Genomic DNA, 26,800 nt, shown 5'->3' on the forward strand with positions numbered 1-26,800 from the left:
CTTCATCAGCAGTTAAATGGAGACCCAGCAAGAATGCCCATTTCATCCGGACACTCTACTACATAGAAGTTTTGCTTTCCTTATTTATTTTTTTAGCTAGCTTACAGTCTACTGTATGTCCTTCAGGGCAGCTATAAGAGTTGCTCAGCCTTTTACCCATTGAATTAGAATGTTGAAAGCTTCTTCGTATGTGTTTGAGAGGGAGAATAAAGTTGAAAAAATTTTATAGAAAATCTTGGAATGAATAAGTTATCCCACACAAGGTCCTATATAGAAGTTTACATTAGACATCCCTCTTTCTGTTGTTACCACTGTTTTTTTGTTTTATGAATGACAATTAAAGAACTCTTGTGGCGAATACCCTTTCTAAGCTTTTACAAGGCAACAAAACACTGTCTTCAGAACTAACTTGGAATACTTTAACTTTCTAATTTCAATTAAATGTACTATACTTTATATCGATGAATCTACTGCTTATTTTTGATAAATCTGAAATGAAATGGCCTGCTACCTTTAGAATCTATGAAAGCTAAGAATCTGTTTATTCAAATTTAACTTGCTTCTCCAGGTTTTATCTCCAGGGTTAAGTTTTACGTGTTAGACTGGAAATTTTATTAAAAACTTCTATTTGAGGCTTTGATGGTAGTTCTCAAATTGTGGTTCTTGCAAGTTTCTAGGCTCTGAACCACACACATAATGGAGGTGCTACCAAAACTTCCCTTTTTTAGATTTAGACAATTATTTTCTACCAGCTATCTGACTCTACAAAGTACACAGAAATGAAATAAACCCCTAAAATATAATACTATAAAATCCTTGGGCAGAAACTTAAGCGTTATGCAAATATAAGTTATTCTTTTTATCACTGAGGCAAAAATTCACACTTTTCTTTTAAATTGAAGATGGCAACACGGACTCCGGAGCCAGACTGTCTAGGTTAGATTTCTGCTTCTGTCATTAGTTATGTGACTTTAGGCAAGTCACAACCTTTCCCTAACTCAGTTCCCTCATTTATGAATTAGGGTTAAGAATGATATCCACCTGCACAGTTGTGAACTTTCAAGAGTTTGCTGCTTTTGAAGTGCTTAGAACAGTGCTTGGTATACAGTGTGTACTCAATAAATATTACCCTTAAACAATACTACTGTTTTATTATTGTTGTTGGTAAACTTTATTATTGTTGTTAGTCTATGGGTTGAAAAGCTGAGGGTTTAAAAAGAAGGCCAGAGAACCTAAATGTAATCAGCAGAGGGAAATTTTATACCTAATGTTATTAACTGGATGATCTTGATGGAGTCTATCTGCACGTCTTCACTTCTGAATATGTTTCCCCCAAAAGGAGGCTTGAAATAATACTCTTTGTTCTCCCTGCTTCACAGGGCAGTTGAAAGAACATACAGTTGTCAGTAAAGGAGGATGAACCCTTTTGAATAGGTGCTTTACACAGGGTTCATCATCATTAAATTATAACTCCATTGTGCATGAATAAGCCTTAGAGGGAAAGTCATGAAGTGTTATTTTAATTCTTCAGTAATGAGCCCTAACTGGGTTGGGACAAGACCATTTTCCCCAAATTCTACTCTGCAGTCATTATTATCTCCCCTTTAAGCCAACAGAAAAGGGGTAGTATTTTCCCATACAGTTACTCAGAACATAGCAGGAGTCACATTTGACTAATGTTGAAAAGAGCTAAAACTTTACAGCATGAAGAAATTTGCAGTGCCAAGCGCCCGGCTGTTCTTTCTCTTGATGCCAGGCTCTTGTGCCAGGTCCTCTGGGCCCATCTCACTTTCACTCCTGGGCACTCTGCCATGGGCTCAGCACATGTTCACATCATGAACCAACTACTGCTGACTTAAATATGGTGATGCTATAGGAGAGAATCCAAGAAAAGGAGTCTCCTATCAAACTCTGCAATTTCACCTGCATCCACTCTTTTCTGGACCATAAGAAAACTTTAAGATTTCATATAGTCCTCCATAAGCTTCCGCCGAGAAACAAAATTCTTTAACTAGACAGATTCCGATCTTGGAACAGAAGTAACTAGAAAACTGCTGTCCCCGTCAAGCCCCCTTATGGTGTATCTTTGTCTTTAAATTGCAATATCTCTGAATTAGCCTTCCAGCTTGTACTTGTTTTAGAAAGCAACTGTTTTCAGTGACTTAAAATTCTGTAATGTCAAAGAATTCCTCCTGCTCATGGTCTTTTTTTCTTCAAAGAACATAAGAAGCAAGGCTTTCCAGGAACATTTACAGGGATAGCACCACCCACCATAACAACTGGCTCCTCAAATTTCCATCCTGCTTTCTACTACTATCCTACAGCAAGGAGAGCAAGCAAGGGTTTTTAAGGGAAAGCAGTCCATTTCACATTTCTAGGGGAAGTATAATGCTGTTTCTTTAGTCTCACTTCCTTGAGAGCAGAAAAATTCAGGTTTCTTCCTCTTCCTTCCTTTAGTTAAATAAATACAAAGGCATTCACCCATTCCAGAGCCTTACTTTGACTTGGAATTTTAATACAGTGATCAATTGACTGATTCTCCTATAAGGAAAAAAAAAAGATACGAGCTTTCTCTCCTTTTTTCTCATAAATCTTTTAAGAATGAAACCAAATAGTTACTGTTTGGCCTTTGATACTTTTATTGGATCAGGAACAATTTTTTGTGTCTCAACTAAAGCAGCTGAAATTCTAACACTTATATATATAAAAAAGTACACTCTCCATTCCAGCACAAATGTTAACACAGTTCAACACAGCACAGTGCCATGAAGAGTGAACTTCCAGAGGAAAATATACAGCTTATTTTGGTGGGGAAATAGTCCTGGAAATGATCTAATGTCAAGTTAGTGGGTCATTTAACATGTCACTTCCTTCTTCATTTAAATTGTTATGAATCACTTTAATTTTTCTCCACAGCCCTAGGATCAAAATTTTAAGTGATAAAAGCTGTTTTTATTATCAAACTGATAATACTTCATGCAAACAGATAGAAATTCATGATTTATAAAACATACTTGTATATACACATTTCTAAAGTTTACAGATTGAAAGAGAGGTCAGTATTTTAGAGCAATGATTTTGATTGCAAAAGGAAGCACTGCATACTCATATTATATACTAAAAGCAAACCTACATACATTTGCTAGACAATTATGAGTTCTTAAAGGGAATAAGAAGCTGATTTGGTTCAGGTACTTAACACCCCTACTCTTCATATTATTTTAGATCAAACATTTTCTGATGTTGCTGAACTTTCTATTCAATCCTTTCAGCGTTAGCAAGAGGAAAACCGTATGATAAAGATTTTTATTTCTGGAATTTGATTTTAAACAACAAAAAGGGAAAGTAACACAAAAACAATTAGTACATCACTTTATAAGTTTAATCACCCTTATTTGAAATCTGGTAAAATTAGTATTGTCAGCTCCACAGTTTTGTGTTTCCCTTCCACTTCCCATTCTTTGTTGGAAGCAAATTACAACACTAATTTTTTATTTGGGAAACTCATCCTGGCTCATGTGATTATACGGAAAGAAGTTGAGAACTTACCTTCTGTCAATAGTCAGACTACTTGAAAGCAACATGCTTGTCTTGTAATCATAATAAAATGGTTTAACAAAGTTACTGCTCCAAAAGTCTAGTGAGAGGGTGGCTTAAATATATATTCCAAAATGCGTTAAGACTCAGAAGCTATTACCCCACAGAAATCACTCTGATGTATTGTCCCATTGACTCATTCCTGTTTTTTATTATTGGTTGCCTTATATGAGCTCCATATCCCTAGCTATTCTTTCTACAGTACAAATGGTTCTATACTACCAAAGGGAGAAGAAAAGATCTCTGAGCTTTAACACTAAGAGAAATGAGAGAAAATACTCTACATGCTTGCATCTCACAGGAGTTAGTATCTGAAGAAGAAAGCTAATTTAATTTATTCTACCACTAGTACAATTTCTACAAGGCAAGATGGAAAATGGACTTTAAGTGTGTGGGTTACTAATATTTCTTCCTAACTTCATAGGAAGTTTGTCACATTTCCTTGCAGGACACTGACTGCAGACTTGAAGAATTACCACTGAGGCCCTAGTTGAAGAGGCAACTTGAGTTTTTCAGGGATGGCAAATGTGAAGATTCTGTGACTTTTTGATATAAAAAGACCATGAAACCAGAAAAAAATGACTTTATCCTAATAACAGGAACTAGAATTTTCTAATAGTAGCTCAAGGAAAACAAAGGTAGTAACATTGTTCCCTCTAAGGCTTACAGTCTGAAGGGAAGAGACTTTAGGTAGGTCAGTCAACCTTTGTTCCTCAAAGAAAGGAGACATTTTTGGTGTAATCTGATCTGCTCCTCCTTTCCCTAATCAGAGAACTCTAGATCCAACTGGAAGACTGAAGTAGAGAGAACTGAAATCAGTTTTCTTGAACTGTTTTGAAGCTATGAGCCAAACTTCTCAGAACCAGATACTGAATTAGGAGCATAAATAAGCATAATAGTGATAAGGCTCTTATGTATATCTGCCACAGATATCACTTATGTATAAACTGTGCAAGCAGAATATACTGAAGAACCTTCTAAGGAAGCTTCCTGTGGCTAGAATCTAATATTCTATACAGGTCAAGATTTTCCTGATCTTTAATAGATCTCTTACTACAGTCATGCGCCACATTATGACATTTTGCTCAATGATGGGCCACATATGAGACAGTGGTCCCATAAGATTAGTACCATATATATAGCCTAGGTGTGTAGTAGGCTATACTACCTAGGATTGTGTAAGTACACTCTATGATGTTTGCACAACGATGAAATTACCTAACAACGCATTTCTCAGGATATATCCCCTCATTAAGTGATGCATGACTGTATATACAATGACATTGACAAATCTTTTAAAAATATGAATAAGGAAGTATAGGTACCAAAAATATTGCTGCTGTCCACAACTGAATGAGAAGTGGGTGTGGAGAGGGGTAAGGATAAAAGTACACCCTATCAAAGTAAAAGGTTGACAATATTAAAACAGCCCAATCATGCCATTTCAAAAAAGTTATAACTTGGCTAAATCTAAAAAGAGAACACCAGAAAAATGCTGATTTATACTAGGCACTAAAAATCATCAGACTTCAACAATACAGTTTAAACCTGCAACAGAAAAGAGTTTAGTGGAAACATCTGTCAAAAAGACTTCAATTTCAGTCACTAAATAAATCCTCTTGGAGGTCCTTTTCAACTCCAGAGGTCTAATAACTATAGACTTCATCTACCCTCACCTCTTATAACCATTACTTTGCACATCTGCTATTATTCAAAAAGGAAACGTGAGAAAAATCAAATCTATCAATATGGGTTTTCTCAATTTAAGTTTATGCTTCCAATTTAGCATAGCCTGAATGAGAATTTAATTCATTCATGTTCTTTCAAGATTTTTTATTCAAGCACAAAGTTCTATAAGCACATGATGCTTTACCTAAAATTACTGTATTGTTAAAAAATGACTGACAAAGCTAGAATAATCCAGTAAGAGAAAGGGTCTGTGCTCCTGAAGAGAAAATGGAATCATATTATATCATGCTAAATATGATTACATGAATGATGTGGCCAATCACAGCATCTTCTATCTCTGGATTATAGAACAAAATTCATCAGAACTGTGTTCTCTAATAAGATGCCAAATTATCACACAAAACTGTTAGACCAGAAAGCTCTCTCCAGGGAGCACTGTTTGCAAGCCTCATTCCAGCTATCAAGACCAGAAAGTTAGTACCAGACTGTAGTCACACCTATGGTATCAAAATCAAACTCTCAATTTATCCTTTGCCACTAAATCACTTAATTTTCTAAAATATTTCCCAGGGACCAATATCAAAGGCAAGTAATTATAGCACAAGTTAGTCTGTCTTTTCAGGATCCAAATCAGGACCAGAATTCACTTACTTTTTTCCCTAATCTCTTTTGATAATTTTTCAATAGGAAGTTGAGTTTCTCATTATTCATCCAACTACCTTAATATTTCTAACTTAGTAACAGTTCCAGATACCAAGGGAAATTCCGACTGTTGTTGGAAGTTGTTAGAAGCAGGAGTGGTAATAAACATAAATTACTGCAATCACTGAGAACCACCAGAACCCAAGAATTACCCATGGTTGAAATCTTAACAGGCGACTTAGAGAAAGCTTCCTTGGTCTATTAGTAAAATTAAGGAAAGACATTTCCTAAACGCCTTGTAATGACATGACAGACTAGTCTTTGGTGGGTTGACATTTCTATAGCTGGATTACACCCCACCCCGACCTTACTTCTAGAAAGTTACAAAAAGCTTTGTGCAGGAAAGGGTCTCTAAAGACTGGGAGACTAAGAAAAGAGGATGGTTCTGCTTACATTTCTTATCTCCTTCCTTAAATGACTCCTTTCCCCCCCTCCAAAGGCCATTAAAATGGGAAAGCATTTCCATTAAGAGGAAGGCTCATGGCTATCAATCTTCTGCAAAATACTTAATCAGAAATTTCCAGGGTGTTTCTCCAGTAGAACATTTTCTTCTTCAGTTTGACTGAGGCTCTGTTACAGGCATGGCTAAGGTTACAGAAACTTGGATGGAATTTAGAATGTAAGGCAAGCCATGTCAACACATGAATGTGAAAGAAATAAGTGTCATGTAAAAAATGGAGGGAAAACAGAAAAATCATTGTGCTCTGCCTAGTTTAAAAAGGATACTCCATTACATGTATGGTGCTAGAAAACCTCAATCCTTGTTCACCAAATTCCATATTTAAAAACTGAAATCTCAGCTTCTAATCTTATATCCAGCAGAAATAAGAAACCTAACAGTGTTGAATCCACAAAGCTCCAAAGCAATCTCGGTTACTTTTTATACTCTTGACATTTAAAGCCAGAAATACAATACCCAGTGCCCCTTTCCTTACACCTGTCATGTTGCCATAAGAAAGCACTGAGACAATGGCCAAAACCTATGAACACAGATCTGTGACATTTCTTTACAAACTATTCAAACACCTCAAAGCTGAAGCTTATTACTTATTTTAATATGGAGAAACGTATAAGCACTAAAAAGTGAAAAATACAAGACTCCATCTAGTGCCACCACCAAATGGAAATATATAAGCAATATTCTCCTCTGGCTATAATGAGTTATTTGGTGAAACACTGAATTTAAAGGGGGACATTAAATTTGAAATTATCTTTTCACATAGAGAATTCTGACTCTGGAAGACCTGGGAGCTTTCTTAAAGTCATGTTTCTACTAAATAGCACACCTTTGGTTTAAAGAAAAAATTTTTAATGGAATTTAATCTGCACCTAATCTAATTTCATTGTCATTCAATAATCAACTCTGAAACAATATTAGAGGTAAAGGTTGACTATAAACACTTTAACAGTCTTTGTCTCCACCTTTAACTTGGCCCTCCCAATACTCACAGTCTACTATTGCAAGACTTTGTTTTGATTACGTTCTGATAGGGATTATACCACTTTTGCAAAGTCATTCTTATAGACTTTCAATCTCTCTCTCTCATCTTGAAACTTTAATTAAAAAATTGCTCTTACTCAAAGAGCAGGAGTTGATTGAATGGCAAAAATAATACACACGCATGCATTTATGACAAGATATGGAATATATGAAATGGATTGTGAAAGTGGGGGAGGAATAAACTTTATTGGCCCATAGAGGGGATAAGTGAATAAGAAGGAGGGGCTAGGCAAAAGAATGAATATGGGTGGGAAAACTAAAATGGAATGATTTAAAATGAGCAAATACACTTTGCAACCTCCACCACTCAACTTAGAGATAGATATATACAGTGAAATACAGGTAGACTAACTTGAGTTTCACTTTGTAGTTGACGCTACTTGTACCAGTTCTATCTTTAGTAAGTCACCATTCAATTCTGCCAAAGTCAGACAAGGCTCTTTCTGGTTAGTGCAAACAAGGTTTTCCATCCTGGGCTGCAGTCTGACCCGCCAGTGCTCAGAAGGCATGCTTGTGATGAACTCGCACACTTTCCAGTTCCCCACCTCCAATGGCAGCCAGGGTCTCCAGCCTGCTTAAGCGCTCCAGGCTTCTTCCAAGAACTTCTTCTAGCCGACCGCGTAACACCTGGACCCCTTCCAGTTCCACCTGCAGGGTTCGGTCTCTCTCAGAGCTGATTAAACATGCCACACGAAAGGAAAATGGATTAGCCATCAACTGTAATGAGTCCACACATGCTTCCAAAGAGCCATCAATGCCACTCTGGGCCACAGACTTTCTAAAGTAATTGTTCTCCGGACAAAATAAATGAATGCAGTCTTTGTTGTGGCACTTGTGTTCAATGCTGGTAGATTAGCAAGGCCTGCTCCTTTTTTTAAAGCTTGTCCCTTTATGCTAGATTCCTGGCCAATCTCACATAAAATTATAGTTCCTAAGATTTATCTCACACTCCTATGGCCCACATAAGAGAAATTTCATTGCTTGACCAAAAGCGTTAGTTTCTGAAAAACCAAAACCCAGAAAAAACTAAATGCAAACTGAAGCAACATTGAGCCAAGTAGGACTGCTATTAAAGATATCTGTTCTCTCATTCCTTAACCAAACTTGACAGTGCTCTGAAAAGGAATCTGGTTCATAGAGACTAAAGATCCAGAGATTTTTAAAAAGTAACACAACAAAGTAGTCCTATTTTACCTTTCTTCTGCCTTCATTTTCTTGAAGTAGAAAGAAAAAAATTATAAACTCAATAATAAACTAGAAGAAACTGAATAGTAAAAGAATAAAAATTAGGAAAGAGAGGGCCTAGGAGGGAAGGCAAAATACAAAAAAATAAAGGGAATATAAAATGAAACAGAAAGATATAATATACATGACCAAAAATCAAGAAGTACAAGAAAATATATTCATCGTGATGGCGATCAGTGTTCCTGGGGTGATATTAGCCATCACAAGCAATATATTTTCTTCAATGATATTTAATGAATATCTGTGCCCTTCATAGCCTTACTCTTATAAGAGAAATAGCCTTAAGGACATGGAGCAGGGAAAGGAAAGGAACATACACTGAGTGCTTACTATACGCAAGGCATTATTTTAAACACCTGACATGTCTTCTCATTTGATCTTTGTAACAGCTGTATGAAATAGGTACTATTCCTGACTTAAGAGTTCGACACAGGCTCAGAGCAATCTACACAACAAATGACAAACCGGATAGTCGCAGTAATTGTCTCTGCTTTCTTTTTCTCCCCTTTTCAATACCGTAAGCACCTGTATTTAATGGGGAATGAAAAGAAAAACAGTGCAGTCTCTCTCTTACCTCTCTGGATGGGCATGGAACTTCACCAGACTGTTATAGAGTTGTCTCTCTGCTTGTAATGCCTCATTGAGCCGACTCCGTTCATCTACCAGTCCTTCTAGCATCAGCAGCAACTGAGGAAAGAAGAGAAGCAATATGCAAATGGAGACACAAGACACGAAGCCAGTTAATCCTGAGAAAGAGAGCATAAGAATGCATCAGCATGTACTATGACTAAAAAAGCTCACTATCTTATTACTTAAGCTTTCTATAGTATTTTAGTTTTCAAATCAACGTCACATTTATTATCTTTTTTTAATCTTTAGAACTCTATACGGTAGAATTCAAACACGGAAGCAAGAAGAAGAAAAAGGAGAAAGAAGCCAGAAGCACAGGAAAGAGGCTAAGAGAAAGGCATGGAGGAGAAAGAGAGGCAGGGCAGGAGGGAAACATACACCAGGACTTAATAGTGTGCTTCATTCATTCAGTCAGTATTTACTGAGCACCTTCTATGTGCCAATCTCTGTTCTAGGGACAAGCTTACTATCTAGTCAGGGGAAAAGACAGTCATCAATCTCAGACATGAGTCACTGTGAGCTCTGATAGGTGCTACAAAGAAGATGGGCTATGATAGTGTAGTATAACCAGCAGAGATCTGGTTAAGGGAACTGGTAGAGTAAAAAGCCAGACTAGAGAGAGATGAGTAGTTGGTAGGAGAGATGATAATGGAGACCGGGAGTAGAGGCAAGTAGGTCTGGAAAAGTTTGGCACTAAAGAAAGGTTATAGGAGCTACAAAGGAATTTGGGGCAGAGGCAGAGGTTTTTTTCTTTATTTATTTTAAATTGGGAGAGGTTTGAACATGGTTAAACACAGGCAAATGAGAAGGATTCAGCTGAGAGGCAGGTGACTTATGTATGATAGTGAGGGATAACGGACAAGGTGTGTCCAAAAAAACACTGCTGCTCCTTTCAGAAATGCATATGCAAGAAAGGAGCATCTGAGGCTGCCAGTGACCAAGCCAGGAAACCTTAGAGCACAGATTCCTTATGAAATTCCATCAAGTGACCCCTTTATAAGTAATTGAGATTGACAGCTTTTTCATTGTTTATTTTTTCACAGTAAAAATAAGGCTTGTATTCCAATAACTTACTTGTTGTCTTCGGTTTCCTGAAGCTTCTTGACCCTGTGATTCTACTGAAGCAACTTTTTCCCGAAGAAGTAAGACTTCTTGGGTCAGGCGTTCCATAGCTGGTATGTCTTCAGGATCAACCAGTTGCATCTGAAGGTCCTAGACGTCAAAAAACAAGAATAGTAATAAAAATGCTATTTAGCAAAGGAGCAAATGTTCCTAAAGTAGTCTGCTATACTTTCAAGTGGGATATTGATAAGCCACGTGAAGGTAATGATATATTCTTTATGAAATCTTAGCAACTCTGATACAAGTCAAAGAGAATACGGTAATATCGAGACACTGTAACTGCATCAAGCAAATAAGGATGGGCCAAGGGACTCAACGTATCCAAATGTTCGAAGATTCCCTCCAGGTATTCTGAGCTGTAATTATTTTCAATGGTCTTTAAAAAGCTCTGAAATACCTTTATGAGGTCTTCTTTAATCTGCATGTTCCGGGTCAGGGACTCCATATCAGCAGCCTGCACCTGCAGCTCTTCCTCTTGCACAGCCATCAGGGACTGTAGAGCAGAAAGTTCCATCTGCGGAGAGAAGAAATCCTGAAGTCAGTGCGCAGAGAAAACAGTATCTGTCACATTTATATTTTAACATTGAGGCAAATGTTTTTCCATATATTATCACTATCAGCCAGTAATATAAGTAAAAATTAGAACATGAATAGTAGTGCTCTACTGGATCAGATCAGTAAACCATGCACTGTGGAAGAAAGGATATTTTATGGGAAGCTCTAATAGTGGTTTTAATAATGTCCTCCACTTTAGTTAGCACTATAAAACATCAAATTTGTTTAATTAATGAATTTATTATAATACTTAAAAAATTGGTCACATTATCAGATGCAAGAATAAAGTTTTTCTTTATATAAGTATTTCAGCTAACAGATGAGAAAATGATAGAATATCTCCATTTTGCAACCCTTAATGAGTTAATGGATATAGGCATCGAGCATCAACAGCTGCTAACACCACAAGAGATCACCAAACATTATTAACTATGGCAAAGAGGTGGAATAAAACTGAGGAACTATCTAGGCTAGCCAGCTAAATTTAATTTAAGAACCCAGGACACTGACTGATCTTCTAAAATAGGTGCCATGAAAACATAAAGGCTTTTAGTCTTACTCTGTAACTCTATAGTGCGGCCCTAATATTTCTCCTTCATCATAGTTGGACATACAACTAGCTGTATAGGGAGGCAAAAGGGGAAGGGGTTCCAAAAGGCTGAGAGGCCTCTTCTAAGAAAATTAATGGAAACTCTATTGCTAGAAATAGTCAGAGCATAAGGATGGGAAAAATGATCTGCTCCAGTGGCTTCTTAGCAGGTATTTTGAGTCACAAAAGACTTGAGTTTATATCTTAGCTTTGGTATTTCTTAGTTATATGACTATTCCCCACCTCCATGTTTTAAAAAATCAGTATTTCAGCTTCTCCATCTATATATAGTAAGTATATATATATACTATATAAAGTAAATATACATTTACTTTGCATTTACTTTGCATAGAATTGCAAGTATTTGTGCTAAGTACCAGAACATATGACAAGTACTCAGTAAACATTATTGATCATTCTTAAATTTCTCTTATTCCATGTTTCTAAAACTGATTTAATGGATCTAATGTCATAATTCTAAGCAGCAATTATATAGCACTTCATTTTTTCAAAGTATTTTACAATTATTTTATTCCAGTTAGAAATGGACAGAGAAAGCTGTGTTTCAGTATATAAAAAGTTTTAACGGTTCTCATTTATAAAAACAAGAGCATCTTGGTGAGATAATGTGTATATGAAATGATTTCTATTTTTCTCCAGAAAGGCAAAAAAAAGGTATTTGGACCCAACCTTGCATTTGGACCCAGATATTGTACTTGGAGAACTGTAGTCTTTTAAATGTAAACTATTTTGACAGAAAAAAATAGGAATTTAGAAATTAGGCTTGACTAGAAAACTCACCCGACTTTCTCTTTCTTTTTTAGCGATAAGCTCAAGTTCCTCTTTGGCATTACTCAGTTCTTTTTCCAGCCCTGCAACTGTGTCCAAGTCTCCTAAAAATGAAAAATAAAGTGCTCGTGTTAATCACTATTTACATAATGTGATCTCGGCTGCCTCATTTCTGAGGAATTTTCTGTGAAGACACACTCCAACAATAAAATGCAACATATATGCGTAGGTTGTTGTTTGCAGCATTATTTGTAATAGCTAAATACTACAATCAACTGTAAAAAGAAGGTTGAATAAACAATAGCATATCTACACAATGAAGCTATATACATACATGTATACAGCTATGTATATACAGCTGTGAAAAAGAATGAGGAAGTTCTTTATAAACTGATGTGGAGTCATTTCCAAGATCTATCATTAAGTAAAGATAGCTGGGTACAAAAGAATACATCTAGTGTAGTATGTTTTACATTAGGAAAAGGGAGAAATAAGCACACACACATACACATCACATATGCACATGTGATTGATCTGCTTACTTTTGCAAAAAGAAACACAGGAAGAATAACCCAGAAATAAAACTGGTTGCCTTCAGGGGATGAGTAGAAACAGGAGAAAAGGGACAGGAAAGTAGATGGGACTTCTAAGTACATCTTTTTATTTATTTGAGTTTTGAACCATGTTAATGTTTTATTTTTAACGTGTAAAGTTAGTTCAACAATAATGGGGGACAAAACGCCTAAAATAAATAAACCTATATGGAAAACATAAATAAATAGCATAACATAAATATATAAATAAATATAACATAAACATAAATATAAATAATGTAAACATTTATAAATAACCTAACACAAATAAATAAAACGATATGGCAAATAGATAACATAACCACCCAGAATAAAAAAATTAATCCAAATAATTTTTAAACTCAGTATTCTAACTGTACATCCTTAGTGAGAAATATTCTAAGGTTAAAAAGAATTACAAAGAAATCTTAAACATCATTTAATAGAGTTATTGTTGCTAGCAGTATGCATGTAGTGATTCTGAAACTATTTTTGTGTATTGTACAAATGTGTAAACATACTGCAATATATTGACATTATAGGTAACCAGGGTTCTCAATGTTGGGAGAAGGCAGATACAAATATAAAATAAAGGAAAGAAAGAATCCATGTTGTTAAACTGGAATTAGAGGAATCAGTATCAAATGTATATATACATATATGGTCAAATCTATCTATCTATATATATAGGTATGGATATATACATCCCTCGCTGGGTTCACTTTTAAAAGGGTCTAGGGCCGGCCCTGTGGCTTGGTGGTTAAGTGCGCGCGCTGCGATGCTGGTGGCCCGGGTTCGGATCCCGGGTGCGCATCGAGGCACCACTTCTCCGTTCATCCTGAGACCGAGTCCCACGTGCAGCAACTAGAAGGATGTGCAGCTACGACATACAACTATCCACTGGGGCTTTGGGGGGAAAAAATAAAAAAAAAATAAAAATAAATAAAAAATAAATAAATAAATAAAAGGGTCTAGAAGCAAATGACATCCTTGTAGCAATGAACACACCTTATGCCCAGATCTTAGTTTCTAGATGCCATTACCCACTAAAAAGAACCATAGAGCTCCTTGAAGTAATGGATGATTCCAGGGCTGAGGCAGGGAAAGTAAGAAGTGATCACAGAACATCTTACTGTGACAAAAAGTATGGAAATGCTCAAAAACTGATGAGGAAATATCAAAAGGCTAGAGGAACAACTTGAAGGGGCTCCTATTGGCCAAATCTGGGATAATCTGGGCATCCAAAGGAAAAATGACAGAAATAGATAATAAAATGACTTTTTTTTAAAAAAAGAATCCATTAGTCCATACTGATATAAACAAACAAATGGAGTGGGGAGGATAGGGGAAGGACAGCTCTTCTTTATAAAAGAATACATGCTAATAAATAAATAAAGAATTTTAGAAATAGAAAATCACTTTTTAAAAATACCAATGTTATGGTTCAGGCAAGGCTCAAAGGATGCTAAAACCATGGGCTGAATGACTGTGGGGAAATAGAACTGTCAATATCTCAAGCTATTAGTGGGCAGATCACTTATTACAAAGGGAAAAATGAACCTTGTTTACAATGAAGAAATCTGGCAGATAAAACCTTAACGAAATGACTCAACTTAATATCACCAAGGATAATACCAGCTGATATCACGTGCTGCTGGTGTGATGCACCAACAAAGACATCACTCATGTAGTATTCTTGCTAAAAATTTTTAACTTGAATCTAACCAGGAGGAAACAATCAGAGCCACGCTGAGGGACATTAGCTGACCCAGAGTTTTCAAAAATGCCAATGTCAAAAAAGACAAAAAAGGCTCAAAACTGTTCTAGAGTAAAGGAGACTACAGAGACATGACAACTAAGCACATGCTTAATCCCTGAAGGGAAAAAAAAAAAAACACCTCAGCAATCGAGAACATTATTTGGATAATGAGAACTCTGAATATGCACTGTATATTAGATACCAGGACTATATTAGGATTACATTTACCACGTGATAATTATATTGTAGTTATGTAGGAGAATGCCCTTGTTCTCAGGAAATACATAATAAAGTATTTAGGGATGAAGTGTCATGATGTCTATACGGAATTTTTAAATAGTTCGGAAAAAAACACTATATCTATGTGTGTGTATGCAAAGAAATAATGCAAATGTGGCAAAATGTTAACTGGTGAATCTTAATAAAAGTTTATAGGGGGTATTCACTGTACCATTTTTGCCACTTTTCTATAGGTTTGAAATCTGCAAAATAAAATATCGGGAAAAGGTACTTTTTAAAAATAGGTAATAGAGAGTAAATTAAACAAATCCAGCATTCTTTACTCTGACTAGCATAAAGTTCTCCTACTAAAAAATGACTACTTGCATGACTTATCTATGGAATTCCATAATACCCTACACTATAACATAGACACAATGTTTTTACATTCTTAATATCATTAAAAAGTCATGTTAATTCTCCAAGTCCACAACCTTTCTTACCATAGCACTATAATCACCACTTCATTAATCATGGTGAGTCCCTACTTCTGGAACTCATTGGGGAATATCTTCCTTGAAGCTACCCTAGATCCCAACCTTTCGCTCTGTGCAAGTCAGAGACTCTAATCCAAGGTATCTATATGAATTTTGCTCTCACCATGCACAGAATTTAGTTGTTTTTAGGAAAGGCCTACAACCATCCCTTAGATGGAGTTGAGGTGAGTTCAGCAAATAACTCAACGTACACTGCCTAGCCCTCCCAATGCTGTAATGTAGGTGATGTCAAGTTATAGTGAGTATCCTCAGCATTTTTGAAAGATACCCAGGAGAAGGTGTTGGCCCCATGGTCCTGCTGTGTAGGTTTGGAAACACTACCTCCTGCATCTCTGAATCCCTGCAAAGCTATCTGAAAAAGAGAATTAAGATGCAGTTTCCCTGAGCCAAATTGCGTACTCAGAGTGATAACCTCTATTCAACTTAAGGTAAGGGCAGTTTATAGATATGTCTTCAGCCTTTCAGGGGAATTCATATTTATTTTTTCCATCAAGGTAGAAAGAGAAAGAGAGTCTTGACCAAACCTATGAACAGAGAATTACAGGAAAGAAAGACAGGAAGTTCCTTAATGAAATGAAATTTGATACTTACCTAATGAGGACCTGGGTATGCTGGTATCCCCTTTGGCAGTCAATGAAGTGCCATCATCTCTGGAGGATATATGCATTGAACCCTAAAAATTGGAAGAGTTGGGAGATTTAGGAAAATGCAGAAACCATGATCACAATGATGACGACTTAGAATGTTCTCACACAATTTAGTATTAAAATTATCAAACTTAGACCTCAAATATGCAGTTAGCATGAATATCTACACAAGTCTATAGCTCTTACTTGATCTGTCTGCTCTCCAAGATGGGGGCTGATGGAGATAACTTCAGCGGGTTGTTTAGAGGTGAGTGCTTGGGACACCATGAAGTCTCTCCCTCCTAAATATTGACGCAGGGCCTGTAATTCTGAATTTTTTTCCATTAGGGCTTGTACCATCTTCTCTGCAGCAGCCTAGTAAGGAAATCACACACAACATTGGAAAGATACTTCAACAAAACAAAATTCATGTTCTGATGTTATTTGTTAAGAGTCAACCGTTTATGAAAAGCGAGTGGGTCCCAAAGAAATAGTTTCCTTGCCTCGTGTTTTAGGGAAAAATATAGTGGAAAGAAAGTCTGTCATAGGCAGATTATTGGAAAAACTGAATATAACACATCTATTAAAGATAAAATAATCTGAAATTGGTTCTGCTAGAACTCTATCAGGCTAAGGTGTTAAGATTCTGGTTTGAATTGTCTTTCTTTACTCTGGGATACATGTGCCTTCGGCCTGGATGTTCTTTACCCAAACATTCGTTTAATTTGCTCCTTTTAGGTCTCTGCCAAATGTTACCTTATCAGACTGGCCTTCTCTGCATATCCTATCTAAAACAGCAATCTCTCCTCTACTCGCAATTCCCTTTGTGCTAAATTTTTTTACAATGCACTTACCATTTATCTGTTTATTGTCTCTCTCTTTCTCTCCCAACAGGATGTAAGCTTCCAAAGGGCAGGTACTAAGATGTTTTGTTAGTGCTGAATCCCAAGCACCCAGAACAGCAGCTGGCACATAGTAGGTACTTGATACATAGGCATTCAATTCATGTTTATTGAATGAATCAATTGTACAGAAACACTGTTATCAGACCACATGATCAGGAGCATATGAACCTCAAAACCACCAAACCCTGTTTATTTCATTACAAATTGTAAGACAGGTGATAGCACAATAAGGAAAAGATATAGAACATTATTTGTGACCATCACCGCATAGAAAGCCTCCATTTAACCAGAAAATCTGGAAATAATCAACTAAGACTAAAATTACTGGGGGTATAAGATGATGAATCAGAACTGTATTAGCTTTATCATAGCACTGACTATCTCTGGGGAGAATTACTACTGTTTCAAATGAAAAGCTGAGCTCTTGGCATAATTTCTAAGAGAAATAAAAGAATAACCTTCCATTTTTAATAAGTAAAATTTAGGCTCTTTAGGGATTTGGGCATAACCATCTTAAAGGTATCAGTACCTTAATTTGCCTTAATAAAAATCTCAGTGAAAATTATTATGGGAAAAAACATAACAAATAACATACAAGATATCTTGTGTCATATATATGATTTATCTGGCTTGGTATTCTTTTTCTAGTAGTGTTGTTTTTAGCAGTGCTCCTCCAAGTGTGGTCCATGAGCCAGTAGTGTCACCATCATCTGGCAGCTTGTAAGAAATGCAGATGCTTGAGTCCCACCTATACTTCCTAATTTCTATCTCTGGGGGTGAGCTTGGGAATCTATGTTTTTAAAACACTATCCAGGGGATTCATCTGAATGAAAATCCGAGAAGCAGATCTAGAAGAATACAACCATTACTCTCCTTCTTGAGTTGAAAATCTTTTGTAATTTCAGTCATTTCCTAGGTTCCATTATTTTACTACTATCAGGGTATAATATTTCTTTCTGAGGTGTAATAAGACTCATTCTTTCAAATTACAAAAGAGTTAAAAAGAAAACTCAAATAAAGGCTTATTAGCCTCTTGCCAAAGACTTAAATAACTCACAGTGATTTTGTTAGGTCTATTCTAGAAGCAATTTCTACAGCACATGACAGCATGTTTATAGCAAAATGTGTATTTACTTCTGTGGGCCTGAGAATTAGAAGAGTGGCATATCACCATTCCATAATATAAGGAAGCACTGGAGAATATTATGGTCAAATAACATAGGCAAGTTAAAAGAATCTAGTTCCCTCTAAAAATTGACAAGGGGGATTCTGATTGATTGGTCTCTGAAATGCAGCATGAGTCAACTACACCAGTCTTTAGCCTTGACGAGAAAGACACATGGAAATGAGGATAAATTAATACCTATGTACCATTATTTTGAGATTAATATACCCCATATTATTATGAGGTTATTTTCATCATGGCCTTTGAAAAAACACAATCTTTTTTTCCTCTTATGGGAACTCAGATTTTACAAGAATTAGGAGAAAATATGTGAAGTGTAAGTTTTCCCATACCTTGGCTGGAAATACAAAATATCACTCAAGTCTTGATAATTTAGAATCAAAATTAAAACACTCCAGAACGCCATATTCCTTTCTGTCAAAGTGATCAGAATATGAAGGAAAAGACAATGTACATGATGAAGTTAACAGGTGGGTACATGTATTGTTTAGGGACCCTTCTAGATGCAAAGTGTTCCAAAATTATTTCACACTTTGATGACTGATGTAAAACTGTAATCAAGTCAATAGATTAAAGGGAAAAAAAACTGACAGAACGGACTGTGAAAAGACATAAACAAACACGTTAGGAGGTTCAGATGCTTCCTATTCACAGACTACAAATGCACTAAGTGATACTTCTCTGATGAGTGTATTAGTCCTTACTTGGCTCTCCTGCTCCCTGGTGCTCATAGACTGAAGCAGGCCCTGAATCTCCAGTTCATGTTCCACCACTTGTTTGTTTCGATCACTTAGAAGGTCTTGCAGCATCCTTTCCTTTCGCTGTAGACGCTGGCACAGCTCCTCTGCTATCTCACTCTGCCCTGGTCCAAGTTTGCAGAGCAATGTTGCACTAAGATCCTAATACAGAAGGGGCAGTGTAAGTTTTGGAGGCAAGAATTCCCTCTACTACATATCAAAGGGCTTATAAGAATCTATCATAGAAGAAAGGGCTGTAAGATTCTGGAGAGTGAGTATCCTGGTTTATTCATCTTTGTTTCCCCATATCTAGCACAGGCCTGGCACACAGGAGGCTGTAAATACATGCTCAATGAATGAACACTAACAATACAGAAAAATACTTATAATGGCAAAGTACATATTGTTTTCTGAAATAAGTCCTTTCCCTATTTGCTCAGGGAACATAATAATTAATATTAGCTGAGGATAAACAGACACTCAGTTCATTTATCTCATTTATTTTCACTCCAGTGTAACTTCATAGGGGGAACACAATATGATAAGCTGAAAAAGAATAATGGGCACTATATTTATTAGCATGGTGAAGCAGTTCCTATTTCTACACTGAGAGGTAGTACATAGTGGTTAAAACCACAGAGTCAAACCACCTGTGTTGCACACTGGCTCTGCCACTTATTAGCTATGTTACTTTAGACAAGTTACTTCACTTCAGAAGTCTGCTTCCTTGTCTGTAAAAGAAGGATAAAAGTATGTACTTCATAGACTTGTGAGGATTCAATGAGTTAATATCCATTAAGCTCTTATAATAGTGCCTGACACAACACAAGTACCACAACTAATAAAGGTTAGCTACCATAATGTAGGTGCATTATTTGGATCTCATTAATTCTCACATAACTTCTTTGAGAAAGATAATTGTCTCCTTGAGTTTACAGTCCCACTGAAAGCCAATGACTTGCCCAGGCACAGAATGGAATTGAAGAGTTGGGTCACTGGCCTCCCAGACCTCAAGATTTCTAATTCAAGACGGAGATTACGTAATCACTAAACCACTGCCTTTAAGTTAACTAAAGTCTTGCCTCTACTTCTTTGTTCCTGTCATGCAGAGACGTCTGCAACTGCTGAATGATGCTTTCTCGTTCCTTCTGCCAATGGCTAAATTTGGTTTCCAATTCTTCTTTCAGCCACTGGAGGTTTTGACAGGTGGCAGATAACTGTTCCACTTCCAGGCCTTTGGCCCTCAGGAGACTCTCCATACTCTACATGGTCACAAAGAAAGCAACCATAAGTCAAAGGGCTGCCCCACACTCCTCAGGATAAACAAGAAACTTGATCCACCTTTAAATTAGCTCCTAAATTATCTATCAACTTTTTGCAAAAGGAGAAAACTTAGTATCTAACCTAACAATGTCATACTCATCTATTTTTTGCTTTTAGACATTCTCCTCTAGTTTGTAGAGAGATATACATAATGTACGTGATAAATGAAGTATTTTGGAGGAAGTAGGCTATGCTACAAACGAAGTGAAGGACTTCTTAAAGAAGTAACAGATGGTTAGATATATAAGCTCTAAAATAAATATAAAAAATAGCCCACAGTAAATGTTAATAAAATAAACAAGTGTTCTGATTGTGGCTATACTGGGACATGTATATACAGTCATGCACCACACAATGACTTTTCAGTCAACACAGACTGCATATACGATGGTGGTCCCATAAGATAGCCTAGGTGTGTAGTAGGCTATACCATCCAGGTTTGTGCAAGTGAACTCTGTGTTTGCACAACAATGAAATCACCTAACAACACATTTCTCAGAATGCATCCACATCAAGTGACACATGACTGTAAAATTAATTAGATAAACACAATATAATAGTTGCATACTGGCAATGCTTATGTAAAAGTATATAGATATTGACAAGGATTAGAAATAAATTAGAACTACGTACAGAAATCCGTGTTCACTGCATCCCCCTACCAACTTCACAGTAGAAGCAAAAATGTCTTACTTCCTAATCTATAACGATGGAACTAATGACTGCTATTTTGTTTGCTTTTTTATTTTTTTTCTTAGAAAGCAAATTCCCTGGTTTTCAGAAAATGATGGAAGGGGCTGATGCTTCAGGCCTAGAATCCAAGAGGGAGAGAGATACCAAGCCATGACAGATTTTGCTCTTACCTGCATGGTAGCTTCATTAGAAGAGAGGATGCTGCGCAATCTCTCCAAGTCATGATCTCGCTCTCTCACAGCAAGATGAAGGTGACGTAGCTCTTTTTCTTTTTCTTCTAGAGTAGAAAACTTTTCATCTATAGCCCGCTGCAAGGAAAGTAAGGATCCTAAAGCTCCATAAGATTTACTATTCTGATCATCCTTATTCAATAAGATTCCAAATATCAAGGAATAGAAAACCAATTCCAAAAAGCAGCAAATTAAGTAGACACACATTTCTATAGCACCCACATGAATAAATTAATCCATAGAGTTGTGAGCAAAATTATGGCACATACCTCTAGAGCAACATCTCTATCTTGTATTCGCTGCCGAAGTTTCTCTAGCAACATTTCATTTGCTTCCAGGGTTTTGTCCGAGTTATCTCGATACTGCAGGAGTTCCCGAAATTCCTGAGACCAAAAAATATTTTCCTTTATTCATTTATCCTATATTAACTGAATTCCTACACTTTGTCAAGCAATTTCTTATTCAAGATAAAAACCAAAATGTGATCACTCTCAAGGGGAACACAGTTTAGTAGAGATAACAGACATATAAACTGTTAACTATTCTGCATCACATATATGTGTATGTATATATATATGTATATATATATACATACACATATACGTGTGTGTGCACATGTGTGTAGCCAGTAATAGGGAAACTAAGGATGCATTGTCTAACTCTGCCTGAAGGTGTCGCTAAAGATCTCACAAAAGAGGTCACATTTGCTCTGAGTCTTAAAGGACTAGGAGTTTCCCAAGTGAAGAAGTGGTGGAGGTATTTCTGTCAAAGAAAAAATATATGCACAATATATGTACACTGTAAAAAATTGTATGCTCAGCAAAATGTAAGGGATTCAATATGACTGAAGCTTTGAGTAGGTGGTAGAACTGATCACTCTTCTTTAGTGTTCCATTTTTCCTTAAAACTTTCATTTTATCATCTAAATAACTCTGTGGAAATTTCATACAGATGTCTTCACCTACTAGACTGAGAGCATGGACATATCTTCTCTTTCTCTTCCCAGCACCTAGCGTAGTCTGTGACTCACAGAGGTGCTCAATAACGATTTGTTGAATCTTTATTGCATAAGTCTTTCAGGTCTACATTTATTGTTTCCTACACTTGCTGGTTAGCATTTTGGTTCACGGATTGTACTTTCTATTTATTTCTATTTCTATGGAATCCTCCTGATTCTCACCTCTCAATGTTCTACATATCATGTAACAGGCACTTAACACAGATGGACTAATATCTTGAGATTATATGAATAGAAATTTCAGAGCTCTATGAGCCCGATTTTAGTTGAAATCACTATGTAGACTCACCTGAAGCAGCTGCTCTTTATGACTCAGACTGTGGTTTAGGTGCTGAATGTGTTGCTCCTGGGTTCGAATCTCATTGTATTTTTCAGCCTCCAGGGTATGAAGCTGTTGGCTCTTATTCTGCAATTCTCCTTGTAGCTGCTGCAAGGCTTTTCGCAATTCCTGAATTAAACAGATTCCCTTTATTAAACAATCAAAAATTTTCACACGGTCATTAGATATGGAGGCCTTAAAACTTTCAAGGCATATAGAACCAAATATGAAGTAGCAGGCAGTGCCATTCTTAAAATTACTATAGAAACATACACGAATCAAATAGGACGTAGGAAATTGTGGGAACTGTGGATGAGGATAGGACATAAATTTGATATTATAGTTCAATATTTATTTTTGGTTTAAAAATCATAGAGCTATATAACTACTAAGTGGGACTCTGTCCCACTGTAAACCTGGATCCTTTACTTTACAATAAGCTCAAGCATAGGATATTTTTACCATCCTTTTAAATCTTAAAAAAAGAAATTGACAGTGTGTGCTCTAGGCTAACAAGATAAAAGAACCATTTAAGAATTATATGATTTAAAAAAAAAAAAAAATGCATGGCTAACTGTGCATGGCATTCCTTTGACCTTGGTTGTTCTTTCCCACTTTTCTGTCTCGTTGACTTTTACCCATCCTTCAGGAATAACCTCAGATATCTCCTCCTTCATGAAGCTTTCCCTGACTCTCTTCCTCAGCCTCTCCTATATATTCCTATAGGACCCCCATCCTCTACACTCTTTACCACACTGAAATTCTATGTATGTGACTGTCTCTCATACTAAATTGCAAGTAACTTAAGAGGAAAGAGCCTGTGATATTCACTCTTGTATTTCCAGAACACAGCCCAACATCTGGCACATGGTATGGGAGCAACAAATGTTGAACTGAATTACTTAGACTAAGCAAGTGAACTCAAGGGTTCAACACAAACTGTCCTGATAAAAAGTTATTATCAGGGCAAAGTCAGCGTTTAGGGCCACAAAATGATTAATGATTTACCTGGTTATGTTTCCAAGAAGCCTCTTTTTGCTGTTCTCTCTCATGGGCTGCAGCCTCTACAAACTGCACACACCGTTTGGCATCAGCCAGTTGGCGTTCTTTTTGTCGTACCACCCTCTGGAGCTTCTGTATCTCAAGCTGGCTGCAGAATAAGGCACTCTGAAGATCAAGCAGAGCCACCTGTTGCTGAGCTGGGGAAGTACCCTCTGAGCTCTGAAAAGAGAGTAAAAATCATCATAAGGAGGGCAAGCCCCGAGCAGCTGAGAAGACTAACAAAATCAAGACTGTCACTGAGAGTGTCACATCCCCAACCAGAGTCTCATCTCCTGTCCTATGTGACCTCACATACATGAAGTTGTCCAAGCTGGCTTTGGTGCAGCATTTCTCGAAGCTTTGCCATTGTGTCATTTTGACCTTCAATCACCTGGTACAACTCCTCAGTCTGAAAATGCGAGAGGAAGTATTAAACTTGTTAGTAAACGAAATACGAATTCCATTATCTCATCCATACAGATTTTAGTAACGGGACTATTCCAAAATACCAATTTAGATTACACTACAATTTCTCTAGGCTAAGATCTGTTAGTCTGACAAGATCTGTTTCTACAAAATATACAATACTTGTCTACTTTAATGGGACAAATTATTTCTTCACAGGTCCTTAACTGCCAAATATTTTACCTCACTTTCCCTGCTTTTCAGAGTTTCCTTGAGGCTCTGAATTGTACCATCTTGCTTCTGAGATGACTCCTGAACAGACTTTAGTTCACAGCTCATTTCATTCAGTTTCTCTTGAAGAATCTGAATTCAGCAAAGAAAAACAGGTCAATTATTTCTTTTAACCTCAAATGCAACCATGAAGTCCTTCTTAAATCTAGGTTTAAAGGATTTCTTAAGGAATATTACCACATTATTTTTTACCCACATATAGTAACCACTAAGGTTCTACATTAATCAGCAAGAGAAAGCAGCAGGGAATATTAAATACTTCCTTTAATGCTCAATTGCTTCAATTATCAGGCACTGTGCTTTCTCTATGATGGCAGCCGTACTGAGTACTTATCCTCATGAGTCACCGTGGATCCTTTACACAAAGACCAAAGGAGCTTCTGCTGTCTAGTAAAGGACAATACACTACAAGGACATACCAGGCCAGAAGCTCAGCAACTCAAATTGTGGGAATTATCTTCTAAGCAGATGTTAAAATCCATGAGCTATAAAGGGGTGAGAAGTTAAGCTAAAATCAAAAGCGCAAACCTCCCCTCTCCGTGCCTTACACAGTTAAAGACTGCATTCAAGTTTTAATTACAGACCTAAAAGGCACCAGAAATTCTGATCTGTGCAGATGAGGCTAAAATCTTGATAAGAGATAAAAGAATCACACTCTTAATCAAATATTCCCTAGAGCTCCAGGAATACACAGTATCTATCTCCCAAGACCTATTCAGAGAGGTTAATAGACTCAGCTAGAGCCAGTCACATCCTCAGGAAACCCTGTGATCACCAAGGGCATGGTATCGATCATACCTTGTTGGTGGCCTCTGTTTGCTGGATTTTTTCCTGGAGTTCTGCCAAGTGGGAATCAGATACAGACTGTTGAGTTATTATGGTCTCATCTGAATTCTGCTTTTGTTGTTTGAGTAACTCTTCGTTCATGGGCTAGGAAGAAGCAGTAAGACAAGTTGAGTTAAATGTAGCCAACAATAAATTTTAACTTTATCTTCAAATGTCTTTGGCATCTTTTGCCAGAGACTTAGAAAATCAGAGTTATTGCATACATTATCATTACGAATTCCTGAAGACAGTCTAGTTTCTTATTAAGAGTACTGATTCACTTCCATCCTTACAATAAGCCCTAACTCTCCTCCCTACCTTTCCTCATGAACTCACACAAACACTACATATTCAGTTAAAGTAAAAAGTTCAGAATTTAAAGAGAAAAGAGGATTATAAAAAGAAAATGCTTATGATAACCAAATATACACTTTATACTATTTTCAATCAGGGAACTCAAAAGGCTGATCAAACTTATACAATCCCTAAGAGAAGAAAAGTTATATTTCAACTATCTGTTTTATAACATGCCTGTTCACATTATTGAGAAAATGGGCAGATTTTGAATATGGACTATACATGAGATAATAATAGTATTTTATCAATACTAAATTTCCTAAATTTGGTAACTCTACTGTAGTTATGTAAGAGATGTCCTTGTCTTTAGGAAATACATACTTATTTAGTGTAAAGATACACAATATCTGCAACTAATTCTCAAACGATTGAGGAAACAAAACGTGTCTATATGGACAGTGGGAGTGATAAAGCAAATGTACCAAAATATTAGCAAGTGGTGAATCTGGGCAAATATTAGCAACTGGGAAATCTGGGAGTTCTCTGCACTTCTCTTATGATGTCTCTGTGAGTTTGAAATCATTTCAAAATAAAAAGTAAAAAAAGATAAAAATAAATTTAAAAATCCATGTGATCTCAGAAGGAAATGTGTTTTATAGGAATATCAATTCACCAAAAAGATTCAGGAGAAAAAACACATATCATTTATATATGAGATGATCAATCAGACTAAGATAAACTATTGAACTGTCATTAATACTTATCATAAGCTAAGGGTACTAAAATAAAACTTTAGGAATTCACTGTGGCATTAAATTCCATCTCCTCTCTCTCTGCCCCGCACCATTCACTCCAATTAGGAAAAATATAAATCCATGCGGAAGAGAAAAAAGGTAACTGCTATTCATTTTTTCTTTCCCCTCACACTTTCAAATTCTGATTACCACCTTCCAAGCAGTGGGGTTACAGCTTACCTTAAATCTCTCCCTGCCAACAACTGACAGGTGGTATAAAGATTTCGGAAAAAAAAATTTTTTTTTTTTTTGGTGAGGAAGATTGGCCCTAAGCTAGCATTCGTTGCCAATCTTTCTCTTTTTTTAGTGAGGAAGATTAGCCCTGAGCTAACATCTGTGCCCAACATCTGATGCGACCACAGCATGGCCTGATGAGCAGTGCATAGGTCCCCGCCCAGGATCTGAACCCACGAACCCCAGGCAGCCAAAGCCGAACGCACAAACTTAACCACTACACCACAGGGCCAGCTCCCTGGAAAAAGTTTTTTTTGGTTTTTTTTTTTGTGAGGAAGATCAGCTCTGAGCTAACATCCATGCTAATCCTCCTCTTTTTGCTGAGGAAGAACAGCTCTGAGCTAACATCT

The 26,800-nt window shown here is 36.6% G+C and overlaps 1 protein-coding gene across 10 annotated transcripts in view; it reads right to left on the reverse strand.

Moving 5' to 3' along the window:
• PDE4DIP (phosphodiesterase 4D interacting protein) overlaps positions 1–26,800 on the reverse strand; it is a 198,988-nt gene that overhangs the window by 48,051 nt on the left and 124,137 nt on the right. For 9 of the 10 annotated variants that reach the window (XM_087444629.1, XM_087444580.1, XM_087444575.1 and 6 more), the window contains 16 exons: positions 25,099–25,230; positions 24,253–24,372; positions 23,921–24,013; positions 23,572–23,784; positions 22,534–22,692; positions 21,496–21,609; positions 21,167–21,304; positions 20,063–20,242; positions 18,948–19,142; positions 16,360–16,527; positions 16,118–16,199; positions 12,432–12,523; positions 10,884–11,000; positions 10,439–10,576; positions 9,309–9,421; positions 8,035–8,162 (listed from right to left, as the gene is read on the reverse strand). In XM_087444629.1, the coding sequence (XP_087300755.1) occupies positions 8,035–8,162; positions 9,309–9,421; positions 10,439–10,576; positions 10,884–11,000; positions 12,432–12,523; positions 16,118–16,199; positions 16,360–16,527; positions 18,948–19,142; positions 20,063–20,242; positions 21,167–21,304; positions 21,496–21,609; positions 22,534–22,692; positions 23,572–23,784; positions 23,921–24,013; positions 24,253–24,372; positions 25,099–25,230 (2,182 nt within the window). Of the gene's footprint in view, positions 1–3,287; positions 8,163–9,308; positions 9,422–10,438; positions 10,577–10,883; positions 11,001–12,431; positions 12,524–16,117; positions 16,200–16,359; positions 16,528–18,947; positions 19,143–20,062; positions 20,243–21,166; positions 21,305–21,495; positions 21,610–22,533; positions 22,693–23,571; positions 23,785–23,920; positions 24,014–24,252; positions 24,373–25,098; positions 25,231–26,800 lie in introns of those variants that run through there. The other variant, XM_014779957.2, reaches the window with a different exon arrangement.

This window comes from Ceratotherium simum, chromosome 2 (assembly GCF_057802395.1).
Source record: "Ceratotherium simum simum isolate JZ-2026a chromosome 2, ASM5780239v1, whole genome shotgun sequence".
Classification (NCBI taxonomy): domain Eukaryota; kingdom Metazoa; phylum Chordata; class Mammalia; order Perissodactyla; family Rhinocerotidae; genus Ceratotherium; species Ceratotherium simum.